This window comes from Raphanus sativus, chromosome 9 (assembly GCF_000801105.2).
Source record: "Raphanus sativus cultivar WK10039 chromosome 9, ASM80110v3, whole genome shotgun sequence".
Lineage (NCBI taxonomy): Eukaryota > Viridiplantae > Streptophyta > Magnoliopsida > Brassicales > Brassicaceae > Raphanus > Raphanus sativus.
Window position 1 is genome coordinate 18,855,099 of NC_079519.1, and position 16,159 is coordinate 18,871,257.

Below are 16,159 nucleotides of genomic sequence, written 5' to 3' on the forward strand. Positions count from 1 at the left end.
TAACATAAATATGTAATAAGATTTATAAATTTTTGATATTCCAAATATTTAGTTTGGATCAGATTCAGATCTGGTTATCTGGATATTAATTTAGATCTATCTAACTATATAATCAATTTTAGTTAAAGACTATCAATTTTCTATTTTAAATATATAAATTCAAATAAATATATAAATATTATATATTATATATATTAAATAACTCTCTTTAAAATAAATAAATAAATAAATATTAATTGTGCTATTTAAAAAATATATTGCGTCTAGGTCTTGAGACACAACAGAAACAATGAGAGGACATATGACAAAAGGAAACAATACGAAGTAAAAATCTCAGAAGCATAATAGTCCGGTTTAGCCAGCATAGATAATTTATTACCGAACCAAAAATTTTAATTAAATATTGTCTATTTTAAAACATGCGTATAAAGAGATCCTGCAAAATTGAAATTACTGAGAAGTAATTGTATAAATGGTGTACATAGTGTCTTGTTTAATAGTCACTTGTACTGAAAAAATCCATGTATCCTTTTATTTCCTCGCCAGCTCGTTTAATAGATCTTCCATATTATAGATAGGTACCATTAGACTACATAACTTGTCACACAATGTACATAAAAGAATATATAACAGTTTAGTTTAATAAGTTACACTATAATGGGAACCAACGCCTTGACACCGAACAGAGAAATCAATAGTCTCCTTAACGGTCATGATACCAACATGGAGATCGTTTTGGCTAATGTAAGCAGGTGTTTTGATGGGAACAAACTCATTAAGGCGGTAACCATTGTAAGTCACTTCCCCGGTGTCATCAAGAGACTTATCTAGCTTCCGGCCGGCAAGAGCCAACAGAAGCGTTGTCTTCCCAGAAGAGGGAGAATCCAACAAAAGCGTCATCCTCGAAGGTTTAACAATTAATCCAAGAAACATCTTTAAGAATCGTAAGCTGTGCTTTCTTTGCAAGATGGATCCCCACCAAACCAAGAAGAGACTCTACCATGTTCCTCACCGTGTTAGTAAGCAAAGGAAGAGATCTATCACCGGTGTAACAATCAGCTTTCACATTCAAATTCTTGTACCTCACTTCCACTGACGGAAGTATTACCCCTACTTTATCGATCCCCTTCCTTAGCTTCGTCAAGATCCGTTCGTTGTCCTGTTCTGCGCTTTGAATACCATGTCGATGAACTTCGCACATTCTTCTCGGTTGATCTTGGTGACGTCGACTTCTTTGTTAAGGATTTGGTTACCGTAGATGTAGTCTTCTTCTCCTAGCGCGGGCATGAGACTTGTCCAGAAACGTTTGTATGCTGGGAGAGAAGCCAAGTAGTTTAATTTTGCATGCTTTCCAGTAGAAAACCTGTTATGTTCTCCCTAACTTTTCTCCTTCTCGTCAGCGCTAAGGGCTGCCTCATCGATCTCGGGTCAAGAACCAGCGACAGAAGACGGCAAGACTCGAAGGGAGAGAACGATGACTCGGATCCTTCTATCGTCGACAGGAAATGCTTCTAAGTGTTTTTGGTTTGTGGTGGTGAGTTTCGTACGATCTTTATCCACATGCTGAGATGGGGATTCAAACCATAAGTTGGAAATATAGTTGTTTCTAGATATTTAATTCGGAGCTATGCAAAACGAATGTACAAAAAAACAGTGCGACCATGAATGAAAAAAAAATTGGTTACGTTTCTTGTAATGGAAGCAAATAAGGAAACAAAGCAAAGAATTAAATGATCCGTTTTTCTTAAACTCGCTCAGAAAGTGACATGTGGAATGGAGCCTTCTCATGCATTCTCACCAAAATCGTTTAAGGAAAGCCTTAAAAATACTTCTCCTTTAATATATAGGGGATACACAAATCCACATTCAGTTTTAATATTATACAAGTAGGTTTTGATATTATTGTTGGAATTCATACCAATTTATAGCAATATATAAATCAACCTGTAAATTTATATGCCTAAAATTTAATGCAAATACCGAAACAAATCTAAAACTTAGGGTTTTAAGTGTACATGATTATTTGAAGCAAAAGATAAATAAATGAAATCGAGATTTCTTTAGCACGACGTTTGGAGTCGTGTCTCTACCAAGCATCTACAAGCATACAAACTGGATCAAGACGGCTGCTAGTACCGTTGAGATAAAATCTCAAAAGTTAACAAACTCTTGTCTTAATTTATTAGTCTTAGAATTTTAGCCGTTGCAAGCTATTAAGTATGATGAAGTGGTTTACACATTATGTTTTAGGTTTAGTGATAACCGGTTTGTACCGGATAGATGATAGTCGTATATAATCACTTGTACATTGATATTTTACTCTTAACAGAAACAATTATAATTTCCAGATTCTCTTGTGTTCATCTTGCTCACGAGCGCTTTGGTTTCTGTTCAATATCAAGTTTACTAAAATGGTATCAGAGCCATCCAGCTCTTCTTCCGCTTGAACCTGCCATTGTTGAGCTCAGTCGTGTGTTATTACCGATTGAATTCCTCTTGCGATGGTTTCTCTGAAGAACTTTCTGCGTCACTTGATTGGATCTACTGCTTCAGCAATTTCAGCTCCGATAGCTTTACCGGTGAAGTCAAATCCGGTGATTCACGCTTCGCGTAGCTCTGTTGATGCAGATTCTCCGGTTTCAATCCATACGCCTTTCTTCAAACAATTGATTCTGCAAAAATCGACTCGATCCACCGCCTCGACAGATGAATCTCCGATTTATTCTCCAGTGGTTGTCAACCAGACCTCTGGAACTTCGCGAGCTGTCACATCCGCGGAATCTCTGGATTTAGTCCAATCGCATCTCTTCCTTCAACCGGATCGATTCCAGATCTCTCTCGGTTGTTCCACCGATCATTCTACAGCTGCTTTGATGGTGATTGCTCACAAGGTTGGGTGTTATACTGGTAAAGCAAGCTTGTGTGCTTGGAACTCTTCTATTCCTGACGATTTTTCCTCGGTTTTAGTCGATCTTATGCCTGATTTGGCGATGAACTCGTATTCACTGTTCTCTGGTTTGATTGAACTCATTGTTCCACCAGAAGTTATTCTCCTCTACGGATCTCTTCCACGGCCACCTGAGAGCTGTTTCATCTCTTATTCATGGCTCAGATTCACTGATGCGGTATGTGATTGGTTTATGCACTCAATCTCTAAGAATCTTTGTGGACAGGGGGAGAGACTTAAGGTCGCTGTTGATCCCTGCTGCTTAGACTTATGTGGTTCTGAAGCTGATTGCTATGGTTTTCTGCTCTTAGAATCTCTGGCTTGTGAAGTAGATCTCCTGGCGTGGATGAACTTAAGAGAATTGCAAGTGATAGCCTCTCTTGTTCATGGTTCACTTATCATCTTCTATGCCATTAAAGATGCTGCACTGGTTCAACAGTTAAGCTCCTGGTTCCGTTTGATCTCAATTGAGAAGCAACAAGCTTATGCAAAAATTGGTTTATGGCTGAAGTATACCAAGATGATTGTTGGTTTTAAGACTTTGAGTGCGCACTACGTGACGTTGTTGTTCAGTGTTGCTGAGAGCTTGACTTTGTTGTGTGATCCACACATTTGGAGTGATGTGCAGTGTGAAGACGTGTCTTTCTTTCTGGATAAAAGACATGGCGTTCAAGAGCTTTTTAGACCATGTTCTAGTGATGATTGTACTGCTGCTGCAGTTGGTACATTGATGAATGGCGTCAATACAGTTTATAAGTTTTTGCTTGGTGGTTATGTCCTTAATCGCATAGCAGAAAAGATAATTATGCAGGTCAGTATTCAAAGTGACAGAACAGAGATTTCTGGCCTTGAGCTAATGCTGAAGCAGAGCTTGTCTCAAGCTTTTCTGCACCTATTCAACGAGGACTATGGCTTCCTCGGATGCATATATGTGACTATTTCTGCTCATTTTGGTTTCTTAACTGAGATTCCTTATGGTTCTTTGCCAAGACCACCAGATGAGCTTCTTGTTATCAGTTTCAGTCTCCTCTACTTCACATTGTGTTCTTCATGTCCAAGATGTAATGGCTTACATCTTGAGGGGGAGTATTAAGTATGATGAAGTGGTTTACACATTATGTTTTAGGTTTAGTGATAACCGGTTTGTACTGGATAGATGATAGTCGTATATAATCACTTGTACATTGATATTTTACCATTTTAGTAAACTTGATATTGAACAGAAACCAAAGCTCTCGTGAGGAAGATGAACACAAGAGAATCTGGAAATTATAATTGTTTTTGTTAAGAGTAAAATATCAATGTACAGGTGATTATATACGACTATCATCTATCCGGTACAAACCGGTTATCACTAAACCTAAAACATAATGTGTAAACCACTTCATAATACTTAATACAAGCTTTGTGTATTTTGTGTCGATTGACTATTATGTCACATACAATGGCTTTATATAATCAACACTTATTAACCTAATGTAGTTTATAGTCTCAGTCAATTGACACGACAGTCAATTTAAAAATTGAGTAGGATAAGATTTGCGTCTTGTCTTGTGTTATATGAAAATTATTTTAAAAATATTGTATGAAAAAATAAAATTTATATTCTTGATCGAATAAATATTTTTGGCCTTTAAACAATTTTTTAAAAACTTCTTTGTTAACTAAATAATTTGTTTACTGACGAGCCGATCTCATTTCTAAAAATATTTCAAGTCAAAAAATCAATTATCGCATAAGAAACCTAACATTTAGGCTAAAGAATTTCAGACATACTATTTGGTACAGTGAAACTATGTCAACTCAGTTTTATATCATGATTAAGAAATTTAAAAGTTAATTATGATTATAAGAAGTTTACGTTCACGTGTTAATCCTATCTATCTTCAATATTTTCTATTTTTATGCCTTTTTTTAATTTTGGTTATTACTCGATATAAATATTGATTTAGGAGCTCATTCTCATTTTGTTCTTTTGTTTTGGCCTCAGATTTTTTTTTTAAGAATTAAAATTGTTAAAGAGATAAATACTTAGGTTAAGATCAGCGTCTTGTGCAGAATAAATATTTTATATTTATTACTTATTTTATGTTTTTCTGCATATTATTAAATAATAAAATAATAATTATATATTAAATAACGAAGAAATCCGTTTTTTGTTTTTTTTTGTCAGCAACATTACAGACTCATATTGACTCTGTTAACCAAACGAGAGGATCCGTATCCATGGAGAAATCAGTTAATATTATGTAACAAATTGTTGTGCGTATATAAATTAAACGATCGCTCTTGTTTTTTTGCGATTATTTTAGGTTAAATATATCAAAACAATCAATCTTGTCTCTGTATATGATGTATAATTAAATTTAAATGATATTAACATAGATTTTTTTTCCATCTAAATTTTAGTTAAATGGGACAAGCCCAAGGGCAAAGTCCACCAACCAGTACATCAACAAACAAGAAAGCTCAAACAGACGGGCCAGCTAAAAACAACAATACTGGACCTAAAGCCCAACAAAAAGAAAACTCTAGCAGAGGTATGCCATCACAGACACGGCCACGCAAACTCTGCAACTTCACCGGATCCCACCAGACCATGAAAAGAAGAAACTACCACTAATCTCGCCGGAACTTCATTGAAACCCACACACATCTCTATCCTCTTCATCGCTTAAGGTTAATCACCGGAGAGCATCAATAAGTCAGAGACGAGATCTCATCCGCTGCAAACCATCAAGCGAAGACATATAGAATCACAGAACCACCGGGAACCACTTCCAAGAAACAGATCCAATCCATAGATCTATTGACACCGCCTTCACAGAAAAAGGCCACAGATGCCGGCGACTCAGAGCTTAGAGAGCCCAGCGACGACGGAGCTGTATAAGCATCCACCTCCTGTAAACCTAAAAACTCTTAGATAAAACACAAAAGTTAGAACCCAAAGATCCCTCTCCCACCCAAAAAAACATACAAAGAAAAATGAAAGAGAATAAACCAGAACCGGACCAACGGTGGCTATGGGAGTCCACGCCGTCGGCCGGAATAACTGTTCACGGCAAAGGATTCTTAGAGAGAAGGCAGAGATGATAAGTTTTGAACACGTTGGATGATATGAACATAGATATATAGTATACTTTTAATATGGATATTTATTAAATGAAGTTTCTACTCATATTATTTTATGATTATTTGTATATTTGTGTAACAAAATTTTACACCAACGAATTATTTTTAATGTGGGATGTTAGTGGTTTCAATAATTTATAATCATTTAAAAAACAATGAATATTTCAAAATTAAAATATTCAATTTTCAATATATGTTAAATGCAAATATCAAATTATAACTATGTATTTTCATATGATGTATAGTTTAATTTAAATGATATGAAATATATACATATATATGATATATATATATACTAACATAAACACCTATTAAATAAAATTATTTATTTATATGGTTTTATAACAATTGTATCTTATTACGTTTACACCTCAATCACAAAAGTTTATTTGAGATGTTTAGCAGTTTTAGTAATTTAGACTCGTTTTGAAAAAATCAAAATACAACATATACAAAACAATATAAAATTTTATTATATGATTGATGTAATTGTGTAATTTATTTTAATAATAAAAAATTAATCAAAAATGATAAAAAAGTATACAGATTGTTAGCAAAACTTTATTACTTAAATTCATTAATTGCCATATATATTTTTTCAATTAAATTAGGTAATTCTTTAAGTTTTATTTAAAGAAATAATAGATAATAAATTTCATATTTGATAAATGAATGCTTATAATAGATATACTATATAATATTACATTTCCTAACAATTTAATTTGGAGTAACAAAATTTTCAATTGATTCTCAAACCACCACGTAAGTAAAATTAGCATTTCAATTACGTGACAACTCAGCATGTACTTTTTAAATATTACAAACTACATGTTATAACTTTTTAAATATTTCTCCTTTAATATATAGGGAATTTTAATCACATTATCAGCCCATGCAAATACAACTATATATTACATATATCATAATAAATATCCATATTAAAAGTATACTATATAACTGGTTTCTACCAAAACATTATAACCATCTAATATTAATACGACTTTTAAGTGTCGACGTTATGACTCAGATAAAAATAGATACAAATGAATTTATGACAATTCCAGCATCCTTAGTGTGGCGGCTCAAATAGAATGGAATGTTTTTCCCTTTGATGTGAAAATTGCATTCTTACATGGAAAGTTCAAGGAAGATGTGTATGTTGAGAAACTAAAGGGTTTTGAGTTAAATGAAGTAAGTAAGAAAGTTTATATGCTGAGAAAGCCATTTTATTGTCTTATACAAGCAACAAGGACATGTTCAAGTATTTTGGATACAATTATACCAATTAAGAAAAGCGGCTAGGGTTTTGGCGAGTGCAGAGGCGATTCTCAGATCCGAGCCACCTCGACTAAGGCGGAGGATCTAACGCGTTCCCGACGGCGTAGGAGAGAGGGAGACTACTCCACACTCCTCTCTACCTAAGCTTTCCTGCCCCTTGCAGTGTTCTCTTTCCTGAAAGCATCAAAACCTAACTTTCGATCCCGTGATCCCCACGCTAAGGAACTTGAGAGATTCTGATAGATTGCTCAACTCCCCTATACTAGGGTGCTATTTTCACTGATACCGGTAACATCTGTGACGATGTATCGGGGTAAAAACGAACGATACATGAAGGAAGAAGCCCGACATGATCAAAGACGTACTCGAAAAGAGGACGAGATCATTAAGGTACCAGAATTTGACTTCATGGATCTTGTGGAGAAACACAAGTTATCCCTTGTGGGGAGGATGTTCCATCGTGATGGTAGAAGTGTTGATGCTCTTATTAAACACATGCCGAAACGTAACATATGGGACGTCGAAGGAAGAGTACGAGGAACCAACCTTGGGAATAACAAATTCCAGTTTGATTTCGACAAGGAAGAGGACCTCCAGAAAGTGCTTCTCAGAAGACCTTGCCATTTCAATAAGTGGACCTTCTCGCTAGAAAAATGGATACCAATGATAGAGGAGGATTAGCCAAACTCTCTACTCCTATGGGTTACAGTAAAAGGCGTCCCGGCTCACTACAAGAAAGATGAATCATACAGAACCATTGGCCGCGCCTTGGGAGCGGTGGATAAGGTTGACGTCGATAATGGAAGAGTGAGGGTTCTTATTAATGCTGATGAGCCATTGCAGTTTGAAAGGAAAGCGGGTTATGCTAATGGGGATGTGATCAATGTGTCTCTAGCATATGAAGAACTGCATCGCTTCTGTTTCACGTGTAAAATGATCTCGCACGAAGAAGGTACTTGTCCTGAATTGACGCCAGAACAGAGAGAAGCTAATCGTCTGGCAAGATTGGAGAAAAAAGAAAAAGAAGAGCTAGCAGCGAGAGAGGCCTTCTCTGCCCCGATAAGAGGTCGCGAACTACATACAAGGACAGAAACCTTAACGAGGACCAACGATACTTACTCAAGACATCCATACGGTTCAGAGGCGGAGAGAAAGTCTGCGAAACAGTCTTTTAAGAGAGATGATAGTGCCAGAACAGAACAAACTCGGAAAACAGAGTATGGTGATCTAAGGAGGAGCATCTTGAGTAAGAGAGATGATAAGGCGAAAAATGTATGGAAGAGATTGGAGCATAGCTATGAAGGAAATCCCCAGAATCGGGAGAGACATCACCCTTATCGCAGAGATAATAGAGAGGACTCGCGAATCAGTAACCGAGACTCTGCAAGTCGTTATAACAGAGGACGTTATGGTGACTCTGCATCATCCTCCAGCTGGAGAGTTAAAAATTACAACTCAGAAAATCGGGGGAACTCTCAAGAGGTGCAAATCCAGGAACAAGAGAGAGAGCGTCGAGGCACGGAACAAATCTCAAGGTTAAACAGGAACTCCCCTGACTCTCAAAGAACTATCTCGGAGATACATAGATACACGAGGAAGGAAGCCACTAGAAGAACTCATCAATCGCCTAGACAACAAATAAGAGTGGAGTGGCAACCAAGAAGGTCGATGGAGAGAGAAGCTACGGATCATATTGCATCTTCTCCCATACGAAGGTCTGGTTCAGAGGCTCACCTGGAAACAGAAGATGAAAAAAGACGCAGACTTAAAGGAAAAGCAGTTGCAGTTGACAACGGGGAGAAAAGTACGCAACTCGTGCCCACTAGGACGACGAACGGAATCCTCAGGCTTCGTGAGCCTCTCCAAACGGAACTCCCTGCAAATCAGGTGTACCTGCGCAAAGAAAAGGTATTAGAAGACTCTACAGAGAAAGATAAGGCACCGGGAGGAGACACGGAAGCTGCTGACCACCCGCCTAGGAGAAGGAGAAGCTCACAGGAGCCGGAGCTAGAAAGGAATATGTTGGGACAAGGAGACCCGAGGAAGCAGTTGGATGAGATACAAGGGATGACTGATGAGGAACTAAAGGAATTGGAAGATCAATATGCTAGTGTTGACTTTGAAATGGATGAGGACATGCTGGACAACGATGATCTGTTAGATGAGGACATGGTGGAAGAGACGTTCGTACCAGACTCACAGGCTGTAGGTACACAGAATCGTGAGCTCCAGAACAAAGAAGGAAGAGAATTAGGAGAACAAGAGAAGGACAGAACGAGCAAAGAAAAAGAAATCCCCACTGGACAGGAGATGGAACGCAACAAGAAGCAACAAACGTCCTTAGGGACTACGCCCAACATAAACAAGAGGAGGGGACTGCGTAGCCCAGATCCAAAAGGTTTAGCTGCATCAAAGAAGTTAGCAATAAGAGGTCGAGCATCTCCAAAGAGCAAGCAGCTAAAGCAAGGGCGCCTCTTCTCTTCAAAAGCTCCAAGCTCGACGATGGTCCCTTGTATTGAGGTGTATCCTTCGGTTACCAAAGGCCGAAAATCTTCTGCTGTATCAGGTTCGGTGGGGTCCCAGAAACCACCCAGTACGCATATATGAGTGCAATCACCTGGAATTGTCAGGGGGCGGGAGCCTATCTGACAAAGCAACACCTTAAGGAGTTGCATCGCTGCTTTCACCCTAATTTTCTTTTTCTTTCTGAAACAAAAAACAATTTTTCTTTTATGCAAGACTTTATGTTTGAATTCGGTTATGATAAATTATTCACCGTGGACCCTGTTGGTAGGGGCGGTGGACTTGCTTTGTTTTAAATGGATGATTCTGATGTGGATATTAAATTCTCTAATGATCGTATGATTGACGTTGAAGCGCAGCTTGAAGGAAATAAAGTGTTCATCACTTTTCTCTATGGCGATCCGGTGGTTGAATACCGAGAGAATGTCTGGGAACGGCTTTTACGAATGAGTGCGAACAGGACAGGAGCATGGCTGTTGATGGGGGATTTCAATGAGATTACAAGCAACGCAGAGAAAAAAGGAGGAAGAAAACGACCGGAATCCTCCTTCCTGCCGTTCAAGAATATGCTGGCTGGATGTGGAATGATCGAGTTTCCAGCTAAAGGCAATACCTTCTCATGGGCAGGACGAATGAGGGCAGGACGTGTACAATGTAGATTGGACCGAGCTGTAGGCAATGAAGACTGGCACAGCTTATTTTCCCACACTTATGTGGAGTATTTGTTACGGTGGGGTTCTGACCACCGACCCATCCTGGCACACTTTCAGGCTAGGGATATACAAGGAAGGCGAAATTTTAGATTTGATCAAAACTGGTTCAGTAAAGAAGGTTTCACTGAAACGGTTAAAGGCGAATGGGAAGCGCTAAAACTCGAACCAGACCTTGAGCTTTATGACAAGATATGCAGGACGCGTAAGTCCATATCAAGATGGAAGAGGCGAAATCCGTTTAACAACGCAAAGCTCATAGAAAGCCTAAAGCAGAAACTGGACCAAGCTCAGAATGACGATATGATCTCGAGCGAACAGGAGCTAGAGCTGAAATGGAAACTTTGTGCAGCCTACAGAGAAGAAGAACTCTACTGGAAGCAAAAGAGTCGAGTTCTATGGTTGCGAGAAGGAGACCGGAACACAAAGTACTTCCATGCAAAGACAAAACAAAGAAGAGCTCGGAACAGGATAACCCGACTGCAAAATGCGATGAACCAGTGGGTATGTCGGGATGAAGAGATCGAGGCGGTTGCCTCAAATTATTTCCAGGAGCTGTTCGCTACGACGAATCCTGATACTATACAGGAATCTATCCGGTTTATTACCGCGAAAGTTACTAATGAGATGAACCAACACTTATTAAGCATCCCTCGTCATGAGGAGATAAAAGAAGCTACTTTCGCCATAAACCCAGAGAAGGCTCCTGGTCCAGACGGCATGACAAGCCTCTTTTACAAACACTTTTGGAGCTCGGTTGGGAAGGATGTCTGCGACATGGTCAGGAACTTTTTTGAGACGGGTGATTTGGACGAACGTTTGAATAGAACAAACATATGTCTGATACCGAAGACGGATAGACCGGAAGCAATGGCGGAGTTCCGTCCAATCAGTCTATGTAATGTTGGATATAAGATAATCTCAAAGATCTTATCATCGAGATTAAAACGAATACTCCCGAAGATCATATCAGAGACGCAATCAGCTTTCATGGCAGAAAGACTGATTACCGATAATATTCTGGTGGCCCAAGAGATGTTTCACGCACTCTGCACTAACCCAAGCTGTAAGGGGAAGTTCGTGGCGATCAAGACCGACATGAGTAAAGCGTACGATCGGGTTGAATGAGCTTCATGGAGGCTCTACTTCTAAAGTTCGGCTTTGACGAGGTATGGGTGGCGAGAATCATGAAGTGCATCACTTCTGTCTCGTATTAAGTGCTAATAAACGGAGAGGCAAAGGGGAACATCTCACCCTCACGGGGCCTTCGCCAGGGCGACCCGCTGTCACCGTTTTTATTTATTTTGTGTACAGAAGTTTTGATCTCGCACATCAAGCAGGCGGAGAGAGACCACATCATCACGGGTATCAAGATTGCTAGAGGGAGCCCTGCCATCTCTCATTTACTTTTCGCAGATGACAGCCTGTTCTTTTGCAAAGCGGAGCAATCACAATGCAAGGAACTGGTTCAAATCATTGACGTCTATGGGAAAGCCTCAGGATAATAACTGAATAAGTCAAAATCTTTAGTTCTGTTCGGTTCTAAAGTCATAGCATCCACAAAAACCGATCTGAAAAGATCACTTGGAATCAACAATGAAGGAGGGATGGGGATGTATTTGGGTATGCCGGAGAAGATTTGTGGATCAAAGAAACAAGTCTTTTCCTTCGTACAGGAGAGGCCGAATGGAAGAATAAATTCTTGGTCGGGTAAACTACTATCAAAAGGGGGAAAAGAGGTGCAGATCAAGTCAGTAGCTCAAGCGATACTGACCTATGTGATGTCATGCTACCTACTGCCACTCGATATCTGTAATAAACTTTCCGCCCCAGTGGCGCGCTTTTGGTGGAGCACGGGTAATAATAACCGAGGTATGCACTGGGTGGCATGGGACAAAATTTGTGTCCCAGTAGAAGAAGGAGGACTCGGCTTCCGGGACTTCAGAGATTTTAACCTGGCTTTACTTGCTAAGCAAGTGTGGCGACTACTTACACACCCACACTCTCTGATAGCAAGAGTTTTGAAAGGAAGATACTATAGGCATACGAACCCTTTGATCACAGGGAAAGCCAATTCCCCATCTTTTGGGTGGACTAGTCTGATGGCAGCTAAATCAGTCCTTATAAATGGAATTAAAAGAACCATTGGAACAGGAGCTGAGACGAAAGTATGGGAAGATGTATGGATCCCTATGGAACCGGCTCGTGCGGCAAAGCCTAAGACAGCAGCCGTCGTGGATAAAGACCTCATGGTCCATCATCTTATTGATCACGATACCAAGGAATAGAACATGGAGTTTTTAAACGAATTCATAGATGCCGAAGACATTCCTCGGATACTATCGCTTAGAGTTAGCAAGACGGGACGAAGGGACGGATATAGTTGGAAGCATACAAAGTCCGGTAACTACACGGTGAAGTCAGGATATGCCGTCGCCGTGGAACAAAGGAAGAAGAAGCAGGGAGGTGGAGTTATGCTATCTGAGCCAAGTAGCAATGGCTTAAAAAAAGACTTGTGGAAATTGAAAGCTCCGAGGAAAATTAAACATTTTATGTGGCAAGCATTGTCTGGATACGTAGCGGCAGCTAGTAAGCTTAAGGAGCGACACTGTGGGAATGATTCTGTATGCCAGCGATGTGGAGCGGACGAAGAAACAATTAACCATATAATTTTTGAGTGCCCGTCAGCAGTACAGTGCTGGGCTTTATCAGCTGTTCTGACGTCTCCGGGGGTTTTCCCGAGTAACTCTATATACGTCAATTTTGATACACTTCTTCGGTTGCAAAAAGACACTACTTATGCAGAGAATACGGCTTTCTTTCCATGGCTAATCTGGTATCTATGGAAAGCTAGGAATGATAAGTGCTTTAACAACAAGGATACGACACCAATGGATACTCTGCAACTAGCGGGGGCTGAAGTGACAGCATGGAAGATTGCTCAGATTATGCCAGATATTATCCTCGATGGGGAAGCAGTTGCAGAGAAGAGGGACGATGTGGACAACATAGGGACGAGGGGACGATGGAGATGTCAGGTAGATGCGTCATGGGCTCATGACGATACGGGAGTTGGACTAGGGTTCATCCTCTTTGACGAGAACACTGAGATCATGCGAGGACAATGGAAGCAAATCAATGCCGTATCACCTCTTCACGCAGAAGCGGAGAGCCTGGTCTGGGCTATGGAAGAACTGAGCGGACGTGGTTTTAAGCAGGTATGCTTTGAATCCGACTGCCAAGAATTGGTACAGATCATTACCAACTCCAAGCACTGGCCGGCACTTGATCCTGAACTCGACGCCATTGAAGCACTTCGAGTTTCTTTTATTTCTTTTTCGTTACGCTTTATTTCTTGCTCTTTGAACATCCGTGCAGATTCTCTTGCAAAAGAGGCCCGAGCACGAGAGCTAAACTACCTTTGTGTTGCCAGTTTGGTTCCTACTCCGCTAGCCCCAGAGGCTAGTACGATAGGACCGTTTTGAGTTTGAAATAAAGCTTTGGATGACAAAAAAAAAGGACATGTTCAAGTAGGATTAAATGCTATTTCATGAGACACAGTTCAATGGTTGTGGATGGGTTCAGTTGGGCGATCGATTTGGGCCAAAAGACTTATGAAAAAAATAGGGGATTAAAAAGGATTAATTGGAAAGTAGTTTTAGGGAAGTTTTGGCTATTATATAGCGGTTTTGGTGCACTATAGCAACACCATAAGTTGAATATTTTCAAGCAATTCTTCTAAACCCATCCATAACCACTGAACTGTGTTGTGGAAGTCCATAAACCATCCACTAACCATATATTATACAAGTTTATGACTTCAAGTTCCTCAGTACTATATTCTTTTAGGATGGGAGATACCATCTCATCTACACTAAATCAGACTTGACATTCACTTTCCGCGTATCGAACTATCTCCAAAGAATCTATGTCAGTCACCTAAAGAGTTTATCATTCTGAATTTTTCAGATATACCAGATTATCCAAGAATAGGAGCGTCTATCCAATTCTAGTTCAGCAATGTTATTCTTCCTGCAGAAGGGGTAACCATTTATATATATCCTCTTGTTCTATAAAATATCAACTACAGTTAGAACTGTACAAGATTTTTGTATGTCTAGTAACAGAGATGAAGTTGATTCTTATATAGATGAACTCCTCGTCCAGACCAAAAAATTGTCAACGTCACCACAAAATAAATTGATAAGTTGAGAAGATTGTGAGGAACTTAGCATCATTTAGCTTACAGACTTATCTTACTGCAGTTTGGGACTACCTCCGTTAAAGTAAACGTCAGTGGTAAGTAACATTGTTCTTAGATAGGAACGTGTGAATCCCACTGGTAGTTTACAATGTAGTTGTGGAATAAAGATGGATTCACGTAATTGTACAAAGTGCTTGAGTTGTTTATGGGTTAGCTTAACTCCCCAGACGCTATTTCATAAATCAATTCGTAAAGGCAGCGATTGCTCCGAGAAAATCTTACCCATTGCGTTTGGGAGTTTTATGCGTTCTAACTTCGGTTATTCTACCGGTTTGGGTTTGGTCCGATTTAGATAATCCAGTTCTAATTTTTTTTCAACTGAAATAAACCATAATTAGTATGGTTTAAATCGGTTTCGGATTGGTTTATATTCGGTTTGGTTTGTATTCGGTACGGTTCAATCATGATTTTTCGAATTCAGTTCTTTTTAGAGAAATCATGTTTAAGAAGATAAAGGCACGATTAAAAAATTCGTGTGACTATGAAAAGTAAATTATGTAAACTAAATTCAATATAAAACTGGAAAACCTTCTAAAAACACAAACAATTATAAAAATACAATCAAATCAAAATGAACTAAAGTAAATAAAAAGTAAAATTAAAAAATTGTTAATAATTTCTTTTAAAAATAATGGTAACTAAAGGCAAGTGCCGTTATCCCGCCTTCATCAAGTCTTGTTGTTAATTAAATGTAATATAAAACTGAAACAAAAACTTTAAAAATCACAAAAAATTATAAGCACACAGAAACCAAAGTTAACCAAAGTAAATAGAAAATTTCAAAAACCAACATTGTTAATAAAGTTAATAATGAATTTAGTTTTAGATTTTAGTATATTGTATATTGTTAGTATGTTTAATTAAAACAATAACAAAAATGTATTGGTTTATCGGTTCGGTTTAATTTGGTTCGTAGTTCGGATTGGAATTTTTTTTAAACCGAACTATTCGATAATAGACTTTGCTTTGGTTTGGATCTTTCGATTTGGTTGGTTTGGTTTGACTCGGTTCTATTCAGTTTTTTGCCCACCCCTAATAAGGTGATGATTGTTTATGGTTTTTGCTTTTGTTTTTAGTTTTTCTATTTTTGCAAAAACCATTTTTCATCCCATCAAGTTTTAACTTTTAGTTTTTGTTTTTGTAAAAACTATTTGATTTGCCAATTAAGATTTTTTATAAGTAGATTCTATAAAATTTAGGGAAACTAGTTTTTGAAAAGTTTAACCAATTTATGAAGAAAAATCAAAAAACAACTTTTACGAGCTTTTATAGAAAAAACAGATTTTTTTATTTATGTAGAAAATA

At 38.5% G+C, this 16,159-nt stretch overlaps 1 protein-coding gene across 1 annotated transcript; it reads left to right on the forward strand.

The window, feature by feature from the left end:
* The first annotated feature begins 2,147 nt into the window (after window positions 1-2,147).
* LOC130499697 (uncharacterized) lies at window positions 2,148-4,178 on the forward strand. The gene is made up of 2 exons (XM_056994031.1): window positions 2,148-3,125; window positions 3,259-4,178. Exons 1-2 carry the CDS (start codon window positions 2,502-2,504, stop codon window positions 3,277-3,279), a joined length of 645 nt encoding a protein of 214 aa, XP_056850011.1. The 5' UTR covers window positions 2,148-2,501; the 3' UTR covers window positions 3,280-4,178.
* The last annotated feature ends 11,981 nt before the right edge of the window (window positions 4,179-16,159 follow it).